At 37.0% G+C, this 14612-nt stretch overlaps 1 protein-coding gene across 2 annotated transcripts in view; it reads right to left on the bottom strand.

Annotated features, from left to right (window-relative positions):
- The window catches only part of LOC128658089 (calpain-8-like), a 314417-nt gene that overhangs the window by 210243 nt on the left and 89562 nt on the right, over positions 1 to 14612 (bottom strand). For both annotated transcript variants that reach the window (XM_053712543.1, XM_053712542.1), the window contains exons 4-5: positions 10832 to 10965; positions 9853 to 10018 (exon numbers count right to left, since the gene is read on the bottom strand). In XM_053712543.1, coding sequence (XP_053568518.1) covers positions 9853 to 10018; positions 10832 to 10965 — 300 coding nt within the window. The remainder of the gene's footprint in view (positions 1 to 9852; positions 10019 to 10831; positions 10966 to 14612) is intronic.

The raw sequence follows: 14612 nt of genomic DNA on the forward strand, positions 1-14612 counted from the left end.
ACTATACACAAGCTGTATCTATATACTAGAGGGTACTGAATTAGACTTAGAACTATACACAAGCTATACCTATATACTAGAGGCTCTTTATTAAACTTTTTACTATACACAAGTTGTACCCATTTACTAGAGGCACTGTATTATACTTATTACAATATCCAAGCTGAACCTATATACTAGAGGCACTGTATTAGACTAGGCCCTACACACAAGCTATACCAATACACTAGAGGGCACTGTATTAGACTTGTTACTATACATAAGCTGTATCTACATACTAGAGGCTCTGAATTAAACTTGTTGCTATACACAAGCTTTACCTATATACTATCGGCACTGTATTATACTAGTTACCACTATATACACAAACTGTACTTATTAACCAGAGACCCTGTATTAGTCTTGATACTATACACAAGTTGTACCTATATACTAGGGGGCACTGAACTAGACTTGTTAATAAACCTAAGCTGTACCTATATACTAGAGTTACTGTATTAGACTAGCCATACATTAGAGGGCACAGTATTATACTTGTTATCATACACAGGCTATACTTATATACTAGAGGCACTGTAATAGACTTGTTACTTGGCAATACAAGGCTAAACTATATCCCCATCCCAGCCGCAGATAGGGACACAGTATCAGCTCTCTTAATAGGTTCATCCCGCAGGATGCTAAAATTAAACTCACCCCTAATTGTCTTTTTTAAGTATGGCTCATGAAACCTTAAAGTGATTCCCTATGTGGCATAAGCATAGCAATTGGGAGCCTTTGCTTGAAACTTGTTACTATACACAACAAGCTGTACCTATTCACTAAAGGCACTATATTATACTGGTTTCTATATACAAGCTGTAGCTAAATACTAGATATACTGTATTATACTTGTTACCACTATATATATATATAAAAGCTGTTATGCTATGATTTCCGGTAGAGAGTATGATTAGCAGATAACAAATTGCACGGAGACAGGGAAATGAGACCTTGCATACCCCAAGTGCACATAAGGTGCTATTTTGAGTGTAACAAGGGGTGGAAGGCTGCACACAATGATCCTGGATATACAATTATGTGGTTTCAATCGCATCCATAGAGTCCAAAAGGAGCCCTAAGACCTTGTCATGCAGGTATATAAATAAAGGAGATAGGACTGTATGTATCTGAGAAACTTTAAACAGGGAATATTGCTGAACAGTAGGAGTTTGACTATGTTATAGGCTGTGTGCTTTATGGGTCAGGGTGCTGTAACAAACTATACTCTGAAATACGCAGCATAAATTATAGGGGTTAACCATTTAAACACAGGTCTTCCTACCTGTACTAACGTAAAAAAATATATAATAATGCAACAAGCTCATCCGCCTTAGATATTGCTTGGTATTTAAAACTGCTAATATAACATGCTACTCATTTAACATTATCTGTATAGGACAATAGACAGAGGTAAGCGCTGCAGAAAAGGATAACTAGCTAACATAAGATAAATGAGTAACTGTGTTTCAGTAGAACTGCAGAACTATTATCATCCAGAATGTGCATATGTTGTTGCATCGATGATCAAACCCAAGAGTTATCATCAATACATGCCCGTCCGAAGGAACAAGCAAATGCAGTTTCCAAATATATGCTTGTATGTGCAGTTAGCTGTAAAATTAACACAAGTTCCATCAGCCTATGCACACTTCCACCTGAGTCCCAAGTAAACCTTTGAGCAAAAATATAGTTAGGGTTTGTGTAAACTTTATAGGGGACTAGAGCCTGAACAAACGTAGGTGCGATCAGTTAATGAGTCTGAGGATATTAGTTGGCCGGTCTTTATCCTATTTCCAATAAGGATCAGTCATTTGGCCATAAGTCAGCTCTCCCAATCTGACCAGGGTTTTTCAGTAAAAGCGCTTACCTAATTCCGGTTTGAGCAAGAACACAGACAGTGGGTACAGCCCTGGGGCAACCTTGGCCCAATCTCGACGCCCAGGGACTCACCCGGCTTAACCTCCAGGTTTGGTAAGGGGCTTCTAGTTAGATCGAGTTCTACGTTGTAACTGATCGTGTGAGTTGCGGCTCTCGTGGTGCTTATGTGACTCGGTTCCTTCAACTGCGGCTGGGACTCCTCTCTCCGTACTGCCTCCTGCCTGAGTGTGTTGCCCCTGACAACTACCGTCTGTAGAGGTTTTCTTATGGAGGATTCAGACGAATGCTTGGTAGCTAGTTGCAGCGTAATATCTGTATCAAGGCCATTATGGGCGAGGTCGCTCGGTAGTTTCTCAGGTCGATGCTCTAAAGGTTGTTCTGGTGCCTTGTTATTTTGCTCAACATCGTGCTGGTTAATGTGAAACGAAAATTATCAATCCTAGGATTGATGGATTGTACACCTAAATAGCACTCTTTCCCTAATTGACAATGGCAAAGATTGGACAAGATGTAGGAGTCTTAGGTGGGAGGAGTGCATTGGGATATATTAAAATATAACCTTTATTGGTAAATTTAAAATGAAAAACAACAACAAACACAATCTACATACATACTTTATTAAAATTACAGGATTAGATCTGGTTAGATTCTATCTGTTATTCACAGAAGGTTAGAGTGGTTGTAGCATATATTGAGAAAGACTTTGACTGATAGTCAGTTTCAAGTCAGGGTATTCTCAGTAATTGAGCAATGTTTTGATATTTGTAACACTTGCGTGGTATGAGTAAGACTACTATACTGTGATATTGACTAAAGTATAATATATGTTGTTTGTAACTCACAGTTGAATTCAAATTTTAATATTAGGTGTTTGCAAAACAACTAGCCAATATTCTCACCGAAATTTATCTAAAATTTCTGTTGGTGTTGGATTATATTATTGTTGCATGTGGTATTGCATTAAATATATAACTTGGTGTGACAAGATCTGGCTTTCTTACAATTCTATTGATTGTGTTTTGCATTTGTGCCTATATTTTGGTCTGCTATTATTAGAAAAGACATATACAGGATGTTATTTTTCGCTAGATTTTTAGCTAAATTGCAATAGACAGTATTGTCTATATAGAGTTAAATTGCACTGGTCAGACAGTTATCAGGTTAACCCCTGTATAGTTTAGGTGTCTTAAATTTGTGTATACTTATGTCTGCTTATATATTCTGTTTGTACAACCACAAGAAAGTTTAATATGTCGCTGGAATACCGTTGGATTTTAAGAGATAATAATATATAGTATAATTATTATCATGGCAACATATTTGAATAATTTTTGGATTGTACAGAGAGGTTGTTTTTTACATAAATAATGTTGCTGACATGGTGTTAGTAATTGGCTATACAGAGAAAACACTGGGCTTGCTTAGATTTTACACTATTGTTCTTCTGACAGATCTAACGTTATTTCATTCACGTAATCCGTGTAATTTTTATTGTAACAAAATACTCAAAAATGTTTCAATTATAACACATTGTTTTGGTGATTCATTAGTATAGAAAATGTGTAAGATACATAGTTCATAGTTAGCTATACAGGACAACTGCTTGTCACGCTATAGTCTTATACTGCTACAATTAACATAATGTTGGTAGCATGCTGCTTATATTAGGTGCATGAAGAAGTTTTTTGTCATGTGCCCACTTTTCAAGCTAAGCTTTAGTGTTGAATGTAAAAACTGTCTTAACGGCTTTTTCAGACCGAGCTTCTATTACAATATTTCACATGAGAGAGTTGTAGTCATGTTATCACCATTAGTCACCCAAGTTATTGTATTGAAATCTTACTGTGTTTGTTTCATTTTAGGAGTCATAGCAATCGTATAAATTTGTTACGGTGCTGCTACAAGATAGCTGCTATTCGTAAAGTTTACTTAGCTTTGCTTATACTGAAAATTAACTGGTTAATACGTATTACCGGACTAAGTATTAAACGTTTTTGGCGGCTGAGTGCTGATCTCAAACTGAAAGTTTGCGATGTTATGTGTATATTAAAGCTCCGTATTTCTTAACCGCTTGTCTGCAATCAACACTAAGCCCATACTATAAGTGCCGGTTTGGTTTACGATAACGTTACTGAGTTAACCCCATTCTAAAATTGATTAACTTAATATTGTGCACAACCACAATTATTTTAAATTATAAAGACCACCATTCCTGCTTATTAAAAAATGCTAAATGGCATTCAACAAACAATTCCCTAACATGTTTTCGCCACTAACGTGGCTTTTTCAAAGGGTATGGCGCGGCCACAGAAGTGTCTTTTTATTGGCTCGCACTGCTCCTTCCTATTGGATCTTATTCAGCAAATTTGATACGTCATTACAATGAACCTATCATAGAATGGGAGATAGCCTGTATGTGTCAGGGAAAGAATGTAATTGGATACGGCTGCCTTTTCATTCATGTGTTGTGTATAGATTTCCAGTTTCAATGGGATATTATAGCGCAAGGAATATATACATTTTTTATTCAAAAAAAGAGAAGGGGAAAGAAAAGGAGAACGTTGTGAAAACAGGACATTAGAATATCTGTTGGATTGTTCATAACGTTTCCTGCAAGATATGTTGTTTGTGATTATTTCTTTGTATTAGTATTTGCCACATGACAGATTAAGTTTGCTGATAGAAATGATGAATTAATCAGTTTGGATCTTTATGAGGGGATAAGGATGTAAACGACACTTACAATATTGTAGTTGGTTGTAATTTTGAACTACAATATATTTATCCGAAAAAGATATGCATACCTGATTGGATGATAAATAATGCAGAATGGATGGAACACTAAAATAGATTGTTAATATTAAACAAACAGCTAGAAACGCTTTAATAGAGTTTTGGTAATTGCTTGTATGGTCTCACAGTTTAAAGTGTTATTGTATGATAATGCAAGAAAAATGTGGAGACCTTAGTTATCGATAGCAGTATCGCTGCATACTCGAGTCTTGATGCAGACAGTGCTGTCTGATATTTCTCATATAGAGTGATATTATAAAAATGATGTGCTAGAGAATAAGAGTCTTATTATATTGACTCAATGTGGATCCAAGGATTGTGTTAATTTGGGAGGTGATTGTGAGATACTTCTGGAAAATAATAAATATAAAATTAAAGGGTCTAAATAATATACCCTGTTTCTTAAAGTGATACTGTGTTGTATAAAATGTGGGTGAAAAATAAATGGAATATAACATCCATTAATGTGTGCAGTTGTGAAGAACTAATACAACAATGAATATATGCGGGTGATAAATAATTAAATATCTTCGTAGTGATATGTGATCAGGGGTATGGAATGCAAGTGAGTAGTGGGTTTGAAATCAATGAGAATAATGATTAGTGAGTTTGTTGTCAATATAAGTATTACAAATATACATGTTTTACAGTTTTTTATTATAAGAGTTTAATCAGTTTCTTGTTTCTGTAAGTTCTTTTGTATTTTTTTCTTGAATTATTATCATCTAATTTATGTCTACAGGTATGAAAAATAGTTATTGTGTTTGTTTAAACCCATTGGGTTGTATGGAATTGAGCAGATAAATCCATCTGCTTTCATGTTGTAGTAAGATTGTTTCTTTATCTCCACCTCTGATTCCAAGATTAACTTTGTATATACCAAAGCATTTTAGCCCTTCTGCCTTTCCTTGATGGAATTTATAAAAATGTTGTGCTGCTGATGAAATGGCCTTCTTGTTCTTTAAATCTTTGGCTGCATTTCTGATATTACGCACATGTTCTTGCAGTCTCGTTCGTAATTTACGTATCGTCATCCCTACATAGGTTTTGGGACACTTGCACTGTAAGACATAAATTACACCAGTAGTATTACAATTAATGAAAGATTTGATTAAATGTTTTTTGTCAAATCTATCCATAACTGATGTTGTTTTTTTCAGAAATTTGCAGCCAATGCAATTCCCACAAGGGTATGAACCATTTTGTATGCCACTAACAGTAGTTCTCTTTTTACGAGTATAATGGCTGGGGCTCACTAGATCTTTCAAATTTTTTGTGCGTCGGTAGCTGATATCTACTTTGGATCCTATAAATTGATCCAGAGTATTGTCTGCCTGAAGGATATGCCAGTGTTTATTGATTATTTGAATTATATCCTTGCTTTGTGTATTATAAGTCAACACTAATCTGGTTTTACTGTCATTAGTGCGGATCTTAGGTTTCAATAAGTTCTGGCATTCTGTTTTTCTTGCTCTATCCTTTGCTTTTTTAATTAAAGATTTACTGTACCCCCTCTGGCTAAGGCGATCTGTTGTTTCTTGTTCTCTAATTTTATATTGATCAGGCTCTGAACAGTTTCTTTTGGCTCGTAGAAATTCTCCTGTTGGTAAGGATTTGATTGTGCACGGTGCATGTGCGCTTGTATTATACAGAATAGTATTAGTGGCTGTTTTCTTTCTGTATAAATCAGTTCCCAACAAGCCATTACTTTTTTTAAAGATTCTCAAATCTAAAAAGGATATTTCAGTCTGGCTACATTCATAAGTCAGTTTGATGTTTAAACTGTTTTGATTTAGGATCTTTAGAAACCTGTCCAGTTTTTCTTTGGGTCCTTCCCAAATTAAGAGAATGTCATCTATATATCTTAGCCAGAGGGGGATATGTTTAGTAAAATCGTCATTGTCATCAATGAAGACAGTGTTGTGCTCCCACCAACCTAGAAATAGGTTGGCGTACGTGGGTGCACACGCTGTCCCCATGGCTGTCCCCCTTGTTTGCAGATAGAATTGGTCATTAAAGACAAAGTAGTTCTTTTTGAGCACGAATTCAAGTAATTTCATCACGAATTTATTGTGATTATCATCCTCTTTTGTTTCTAGATTAAGGTAATATTGAACTGCTTCCAGCCCTAATTCATGTTGAATACTTGTGTAAAGGGCCTCTACATCAGCGGTGACAAGCCAAGATGTGGGTCCTAATTGGATATCTTTTAAATGCTGAAGTGTCTCCATTGTGTCTTTTATATATGAAGGGATCTCTGTTAGAAATTCTCTTAATCGCTGGTCAATATATTTGCTTGCTTTTTCTGTCAGATTTTCATTGCCAGACACTATGGGACGGCCTGGAGGATGTTTGGCATTTTTATGTACCCTGGGGATCATATAAAAGGTGGCTATTTTCGGATGGTTTTACAGTCAAGAATTTCTTCTCTTTTTCACTGATAATGTTGTTCATCTTGCTTGAGTGATGAGATCTTTATATTGTGTGAGAAACTGTTCCGTTGGATTACTCCACAATTTTTTATAGCATGTTTCATTAGTTAGCTGTAAGTGATGGTTAATGTCTGCCCCTCCTCGGGTCACCATTACTAGGGTGTTGTGTAAGTCTAGAAAGCATCTGTCTAGCTGGCGATCAAAGCTCCGAAGCACAGCCCATAACAACCTGCATGACCTCTCCGTTTCTGATACAAGCATGGCATATGCAGTAGGTAGCGTTGCGCAGAGAGGCCATCAATGGACCGGCTCAGAGCATGGGCTGATAACTTGCCAAATCTAGTATAATAGGGCTATTGCAGGCTCCCAGACTCCAGCTCAGAACGTCTTGTATGGTGGGATGGTCTCTAGAACTAATAGGCTAAAAAAAAGTTAAATAAGTCCCATTTTCTATGTTTGGAGCTAGGAGCTCTGTATAGATGAGACCTTCCACTTCAGTGGTTAGCTCCACCCCCATATATTGCCATTTTAACATCTATGTTCAATGGTATAATATTGCTAGTAAAAGAATCCAATCAAACACAAAATCATATTCGCCCAGAGCTATTGTACTCACAATTCTAGCGCACTAACAATAGTGCAAATCCCACAGGCTGGGTATATAAAAGCCCGCCAGCAGGCTCCCTCCGATTATCAGCTATCCGAATCAAGTATAATCTGAGGCCCAATATTGAAGAAAATACCCAAATTGCTATAGAAGTATTTATTAAAATAGCAATATAAAGAAGGGGCAGAGCTTGGCTGCTTAGCGAGATGGCCGCATAAGTGTATAGCTCCTAGGCCCACATTTTACCATCCCCATGAAATAGCCGCATGTGCACTTCATCAATAACCCAGAGGAAGGCAAGATACCCCGGAGGCCACAGATCAGCACGGAACCAACTCACGAGCCGCAAACATCACAGATCACCACTTTAGATGGCCGGAACATTGCGGCAAAACCGGGAGAGAAGCTGTCCCGACATCAGGAGATAGTGAACTGATCGGTAAGCTTGCAAACAGCTAATAAGGCTTCCTGAAGTCTGGCAGAGAAGGTCTTCTTCCAGGTGGCCTTATCATCTTCCATCTTCATCTGGAGCGAAGGTGGCGCAGAGCTGGCTTTCCCGATGCACGGATCCTCAGCGGCAGTTCTCAGCGGTGGTCCTCAGTGGCGGTCGTAAGCGGTCATCCACGCATCGGGGAAAATCGCTCAGCACCTCTGCTCTGCGCTGCCTTCGCTCCGGATGAAGATAGAAGATGATGGAGCCACCTTGAATTAGACCTTCTGTTGTAAAAGTGCTGATTGCCCTTTTAAAGGGCCAGTAAACATAGAAAAGAATGTTATATAATCCTGCACATAGTGCAGAATTATATAACATTATATTAGTGCTAGATGTATAGAACCTAATATTGCCGGTGAATTGTTATAAAAAACAGTGTTTTCCAGACCAGCTCTCTGTGCTCTATTGAGTGGGTCTGTCTAGTCACAGCCCGGCCCGACCGCACCATTACACTCAGTGCAGCTCGCTCCTGCTCTGTCTGGACAGCGGGGATCGAGCTGCCCCTGAGTGTAATGGCACGGTCGGGCCTGGCTGTGACTAAACAGCTGGCCAGATGCACTCAGTGTAAAAAACAGACCCGCTCAGTAGAGCACAGAGAGCGGGTCTGGAAAACACTGTTTTTTTATAACAATTCACCGGCAATATTAGATTCTATACATCTAGCACTAAAATAATGTTATATAATTCTGCACTATGTGTAGAATTATATAACATTATTTTTTATGTTTACTGGCCCTTTAACAGCAGTAAAAGAACTGAATGCCCTTTTAAGGGCAATGCCCATCCAATTCCCCCATTAGGGGCAATGGGTAGCTTAGGTTTTTTTAATGTTAGTTTTTTTATTTTGTTGGGTTGGTTGGGTGGGGGTTATTACTGTTAGGGGGTAATTGGTAATTTTTTTAAGTAAAAGAGCTGTTTAACTTAGGGCAATGCCCTACTAAAGGCCCTTTTAAGGGCTATTGGTAGTTAAGTATTAGATTAGGGGGTGTTTTTTTGGGGGGGATTTTTTATTTTTATAGGGGTATTAGTTTAGGTTTAAATTTTTTATTTTGGATAACTTTGTTTATTTTTTCTGTAATTTTACATTTTTTATTGTTTGTAACATTAGCTTGGGTGTTTGTATTTTTTAAACATAGACTGCCCCCTGGACAGGCTTATCGCCTAGTACTTTATAATCTTTAAACCTCTACATTTCTGCCTGTTTCTAAGCCACTGCATACAGCCTCTTATCACATGCTTTTTAATTTGCTTTTCAAAACAGGGGACTGCTAGTTCATGTGAGCCATATAGATAACATGGTGCTAATGACTGTGGGTTGTGGCAAACACTGCACTAATTGGATAAAATGCAAGTCAATAGATAATAAATAAAAAGTCATGTGATCAGGGGTAAGAAAAGGCTAGTACACATAATGCAAAAGATAACCCAGGCAATTTCTTTTTCTAATATTTGTAAATACTTTGATGTAGTTTTTGTTTTTGTCAATCTGCATAAAATATGAGATAATAATTGTAATAATATGAAAGTAATAGACTTTTTTTTTAATTAAAAATGACCATGTATCTACACTAAATAAATAAATAAAACAAATAACAGATGACACTTACAGAACTACATGTGACAAGTGATTTCATTTTCAAGGCTTTCTGGATAATCTGGAACAAGTCACCCGGAGCCTCGTTCAAACAATAAATTTCAGAAATGCCTCCGGTAAAATCCTGAAGGGCTTCAAAGGGCAAGCCTCCTATTAGTGACTCATAAGATCCATTTAGCCTGTTGTACAAAACAATCTCAGTAAGAATGTGGTACCTTGTTATGGAAGTAAACTTGTAATTGTGACTATATTGTTTGCAGACATATTGCCATTTGAACATCTATGTTCCAATGGTATAATATTGCTAGTTAAAAGAATCCAATCCAACACAAAATCACATTCGCTCAGAGCTATTGTACTCACAATTCTAGCGCACTAACAATAGTGCAAATCACACAGGCTGGGTAAATAAAAGTCCCCAAGCTGGCTCCTTATGATTATCAGCTATCCGAATCAAGTATAATCTGAGGCCCAATATTGAAGAAAATCCCCAAATTGCTATAGAAGTATTTATTTAAATAGGAATATAAAAACACATAAACTGCTGCAACGCGTTTCACAGTGTTAAATGACACTGTTTCCTCAGGCAGTGTATAACTGTTAACTGGAGGGAGCCAGCTGAGGGGCTTTGATACACCAAGCCTGTGCAATTTGCACGATTGTTAATGCACTAGATTTTTACAATACCTCTGAGTGAACGTCATTGTGTGTTGGGTTGGATTATTTTACTTGCAATACTACCATTGGAGTGCTTTTGTTTTGCTGTACCTGGACATTGATTTGTTAAGAAGAGCACATCCTGCTGTATTTATAGAGGATTATTAAAGATAGCCTTTAGTGGCACCTTAGTTTCCTTGGAGAATTTGTTAAATTGGGACATTTGTTGTTTGGTCAACGTCTATGTTGCCAAAGAAAACTGCAATGTGCTGTTGGCAATGTTTGAAGCCCCTCGCTGACACCCATAGGGTTAAATAAAGGGTGATGTCACTTACTTGGCATAGGCCTTTTCCAGCAGAGAACTCCAGAACTCGTTTGCTGTTCCTGATTTCACAAACATCAGTTGTTGGTTTTTTGTAGGCAGACGGTCATCAACTACAACGTCCAACCACTCACCGTACTGCCAGAGCTAAGAAAGTAAACTTTACAGTTACTGATCAGATATAAAAATGACAATGGCACATAATAAGCTACCTCTCTGGTCTCTAATAGCCATATACAAAATAAGAAGAGTATATGAAGCCCCATTCACCACTAAATGATGAGTGAGCTGTAATAGATTACAAAGAATAACATAAAAACGGGAGAGGCCTTTCAAGTCTTAGTGAATCTAGAAGACTATGAAGTATTTACTAAACATGCAACAGTTGTCATTAGCTGATAAAAGCTGTCACAGATCACGCCACAACTTGCATTGGAATGAATTCTGAAGTAACGTGCAAACAAGTCAGGGAACTTTATGGGGCCTATTTATTATGTGTCTGTCCGACATGATCTGATCAGCGGATCATGTCCGACAGATCTCGCTGAATGCTGAGAGCAATACGCTCTCTGCATTCAGCATTGCACCAGCAGCTCTTGTGAACTGCTGGTGCAACGCCGCCCCCTGCAGATTTGCTGCCAATCGGCCGCTAGCAGCGGGGTGTTAATCAACCCGATCTTATTCGATCGGGTTGAATTGCGGCTATGTCTGTCTGCCTCCTCAGAGCATTCAGACAGGTTATGGAGCAGCTGCTTCATAACTGGTGTTTCTGGCGAGCCTGAAGGCTCGCCAGAAACAAGGGCCCTCAAGCTCCGTACGGAGCTTGATAAATGGGCCCCTATGAGTCACTAATATTAAAAATGACATGAGAAATATTTAGTGTTAAATTATTTTATTATAGCATTATTACTTAACTGGGTTTTTAACCCCTAAAAACAAATTAAATAATAGAATAAAGTCTCATTTTGACTTTAGTGTTCCTACAGGAAAATCAGGCAAAATAATTGTAAGAGCACTAGATGGCAGCACTATTTCCTGCCGTGTAGTGCTCCAGATGCCTACCTAGGTATGTCTTCACCACAGAATATGATGGGAACAAAGCAAATTTTATAATAGAAGTAAATTGGAAGCTTTTTTTTTTTATTATTTTTTTTTAATAACTTTATTGAACTCTCTGCATCACATTACAGAAAAGAAAAATATAGATTTCTGCAGATATTCAATACAGCATTTGTGCAATATGATAAATAGAACAATAGAACAATAAACTCTACAACAGTAAATAACCATGTTCCACAAGTTAATTTCCTATTATCCCAGTGACATATTTATAAAGGATGGTTTTAACCTATTGCCACTTAACACCCTATCGATTATAGTATTCACCACCTTCCCATTCCATCCAATCTCATCCTTCCTGTAATCTAGATATTAGCAATAAATGATTCCCACATGACCTTCATCTGTAAGAACACCTCTCTCCTACCGTTTCTCCTGTATGCATATTCTTCTAGTGATAGAATGAATTGGAATTGGGCATACCATGTGGCCATGTTTAGGGTTATTTGAGATTTCCAGTTTCTTGCTATTAGTTTTTTGAGGCTATTACTAGCAATAAAAATTATTTTTTTCTTATACGTTGGAATTTTATTGTGTACAGCATTTAGTAACCAAATTCGGGGGTCTGGTTCTAATTGCAGTTCTGTCAGTGTGTTTGTTGCCTTGACTATTGCTAACCATAATGGGTATAACAACCCACAAGTCCACCATATATGAAGCATAGACCCCTGCTCCTTACCACATCTCCAGCATTTATGAAAAGCCAATGGGAACAATTTATTAATCCTAACGGGGGTAAGGTACCATCGTTGTAATATCTTAATGTTCAACTCTATAAGATTACTGGATATGGAGACTTTGGTGACATTGGTAAATAGTTTAGCAATATCATTTGCCGATAATTCAATATCTAGTTCTTCATTCCATCTATCTATATAATAAGGGATATAGCCCACTGATGGTTTTTGTAGCATCGCGTATGTCAATGATATGGTCCTTACCGCAGGAGATTCTGAGCGACATAAGGTCTCAAAGATAGTGAGAGGTCTGACTAAGTTATGCCTGTCTCTGTGTTTAAATGGAAGCTTTTATTTTAAATGGTTTGTTCTGTCTGAATCACAATTTTTTTTGGGGGGTTTCATATCCCTTTAAGTAGCAACAATTGGTTTTCTTCCAGGAGTAATTTTACACAGTTGGACTTACTTCCTTCTTAAATCCTTAGACACCTATTTCATCAACCAAACACAAACATCTATAATTGTTTTTTTGCTTCTTTTTTACCCTGATGTTCCTACTTTTCATATTTTTAAATTGAAAGGGCAAAACCTAGTTATTTTGTTTTAGTTTAATGATGTTTTATCTAAAAAAAAAAATGCTCTACATTATCAAACTGTTAATGGAACATTTTTATCAGTGAAACTATTATCTATGTTACTGTAATCATCCAATCCAATGTTTTATTGATTTGATTTACATCTGTCAACTCAGAATTTAGATAATATAAGAGTTATTTAAATGGATTGTAAAAATAAATATGCTTTATCTCATTAGAGAATTTTATTCCTATTAACTAATGAATAAAGCTGTCAGATTAAGTTTTGACAGTGAGTCTGTTCATAAACATTCCCGATTGGTAAACATTATGGGGGGTAGTTATCAAGCCGTCAACCTCAAATACGCTGGAATTCCGGCAAAAGTAGAATACGCTTGCTTCAGGATCCATCTTCATCCCATCCAAGGAGCCTTCATTCGTCGTTAGTCAGTCGGGGAAGAAGAATGTTCCGCGTCGGCGGGATGAAGATGGATCCTGAAGCAAGAAGATTGAAGACCCCGCTTGGAAGATGACTTCGCCCGGATGGAAGATGATCTTCAGCGCCGCTTGGAAGATGACATCGCCGGATGGAAGACTTCTTCAGCGCCGCTTGGAGGATCACTTCATCGGATGGAAGACTTCTTCAGCGCCCCTTGGAGGATAACTTCTGCCGCTCCGGATCTCCTCTTCAGTTCCATCGGTGGCTCGGCTGAGTGAAGACGACTCAAGGTAGGATGATCTTCAGGGGATTAGTGTTAGGTTATTTTAAGGGGGGTTTGGGTTAGATTAGGGGTATGTGGGTGGTGGGTTTTAATGTTGGGGGGGGGTTGTATTTTTCTTTTACAGGCAAAAGAGCAGTTTTCTTTGGGGCATGCCCCACAAAAGGCCCTTTTAAGGGCTGGTAAAGGTAAAAGAGCTTTTAACTTTTTTAATGTAGAATAGGGTAGGGAATTTTTTTATTTTGGGGGGCTTTGTTATTTTATTAGGGGGCTTAGATTAGGTGTAATTAGCTTAAAATTGTTGTAATATTTTTTAAATGTTTGTAACTTATTTTTTTTATTTTTTGTAACAGCTTTTTTTTATTTTTTGTACTTTAGTTAGTTTATGTAATTGTATTTAATTGTAGTTATTTGTAGTTAATTTATTTAATGATAGTGTAGTGTTAGGTTTAATTGTAACTTAGGTTAGGATTTATTTTACAGGTAATTTTGTATTTCTTTTAGCTAGGTAGTTATTAAATAGTTAATAACTATTTAATAACTATTCTAACTAGCTAAAATAAATACAAAGTTACCTGTAAAATAAATATAAATCCTAAAATAGCTACAATGTAATTATTAATTACATTGTAGCTATCTTAGGGTTTATTTTACAGGTAAGTATTTAGTTTTTAAATAGGAATAATTTATTAAAGTATAGTGTA

This window comes from Bombina bombina, chromosome 4, assembly GCF_027579735.1.
Source record: "Bombina bombina isolate aBomBom1 chromosome 4, aBomBom1.pri, whole genome shotgun sequence".
Lineage (NCBI taxonomy): Eukaryota > Metazoa > Chordata > Amphibia > Anura > Bombinatoridae > Bombina > Bombina bombina.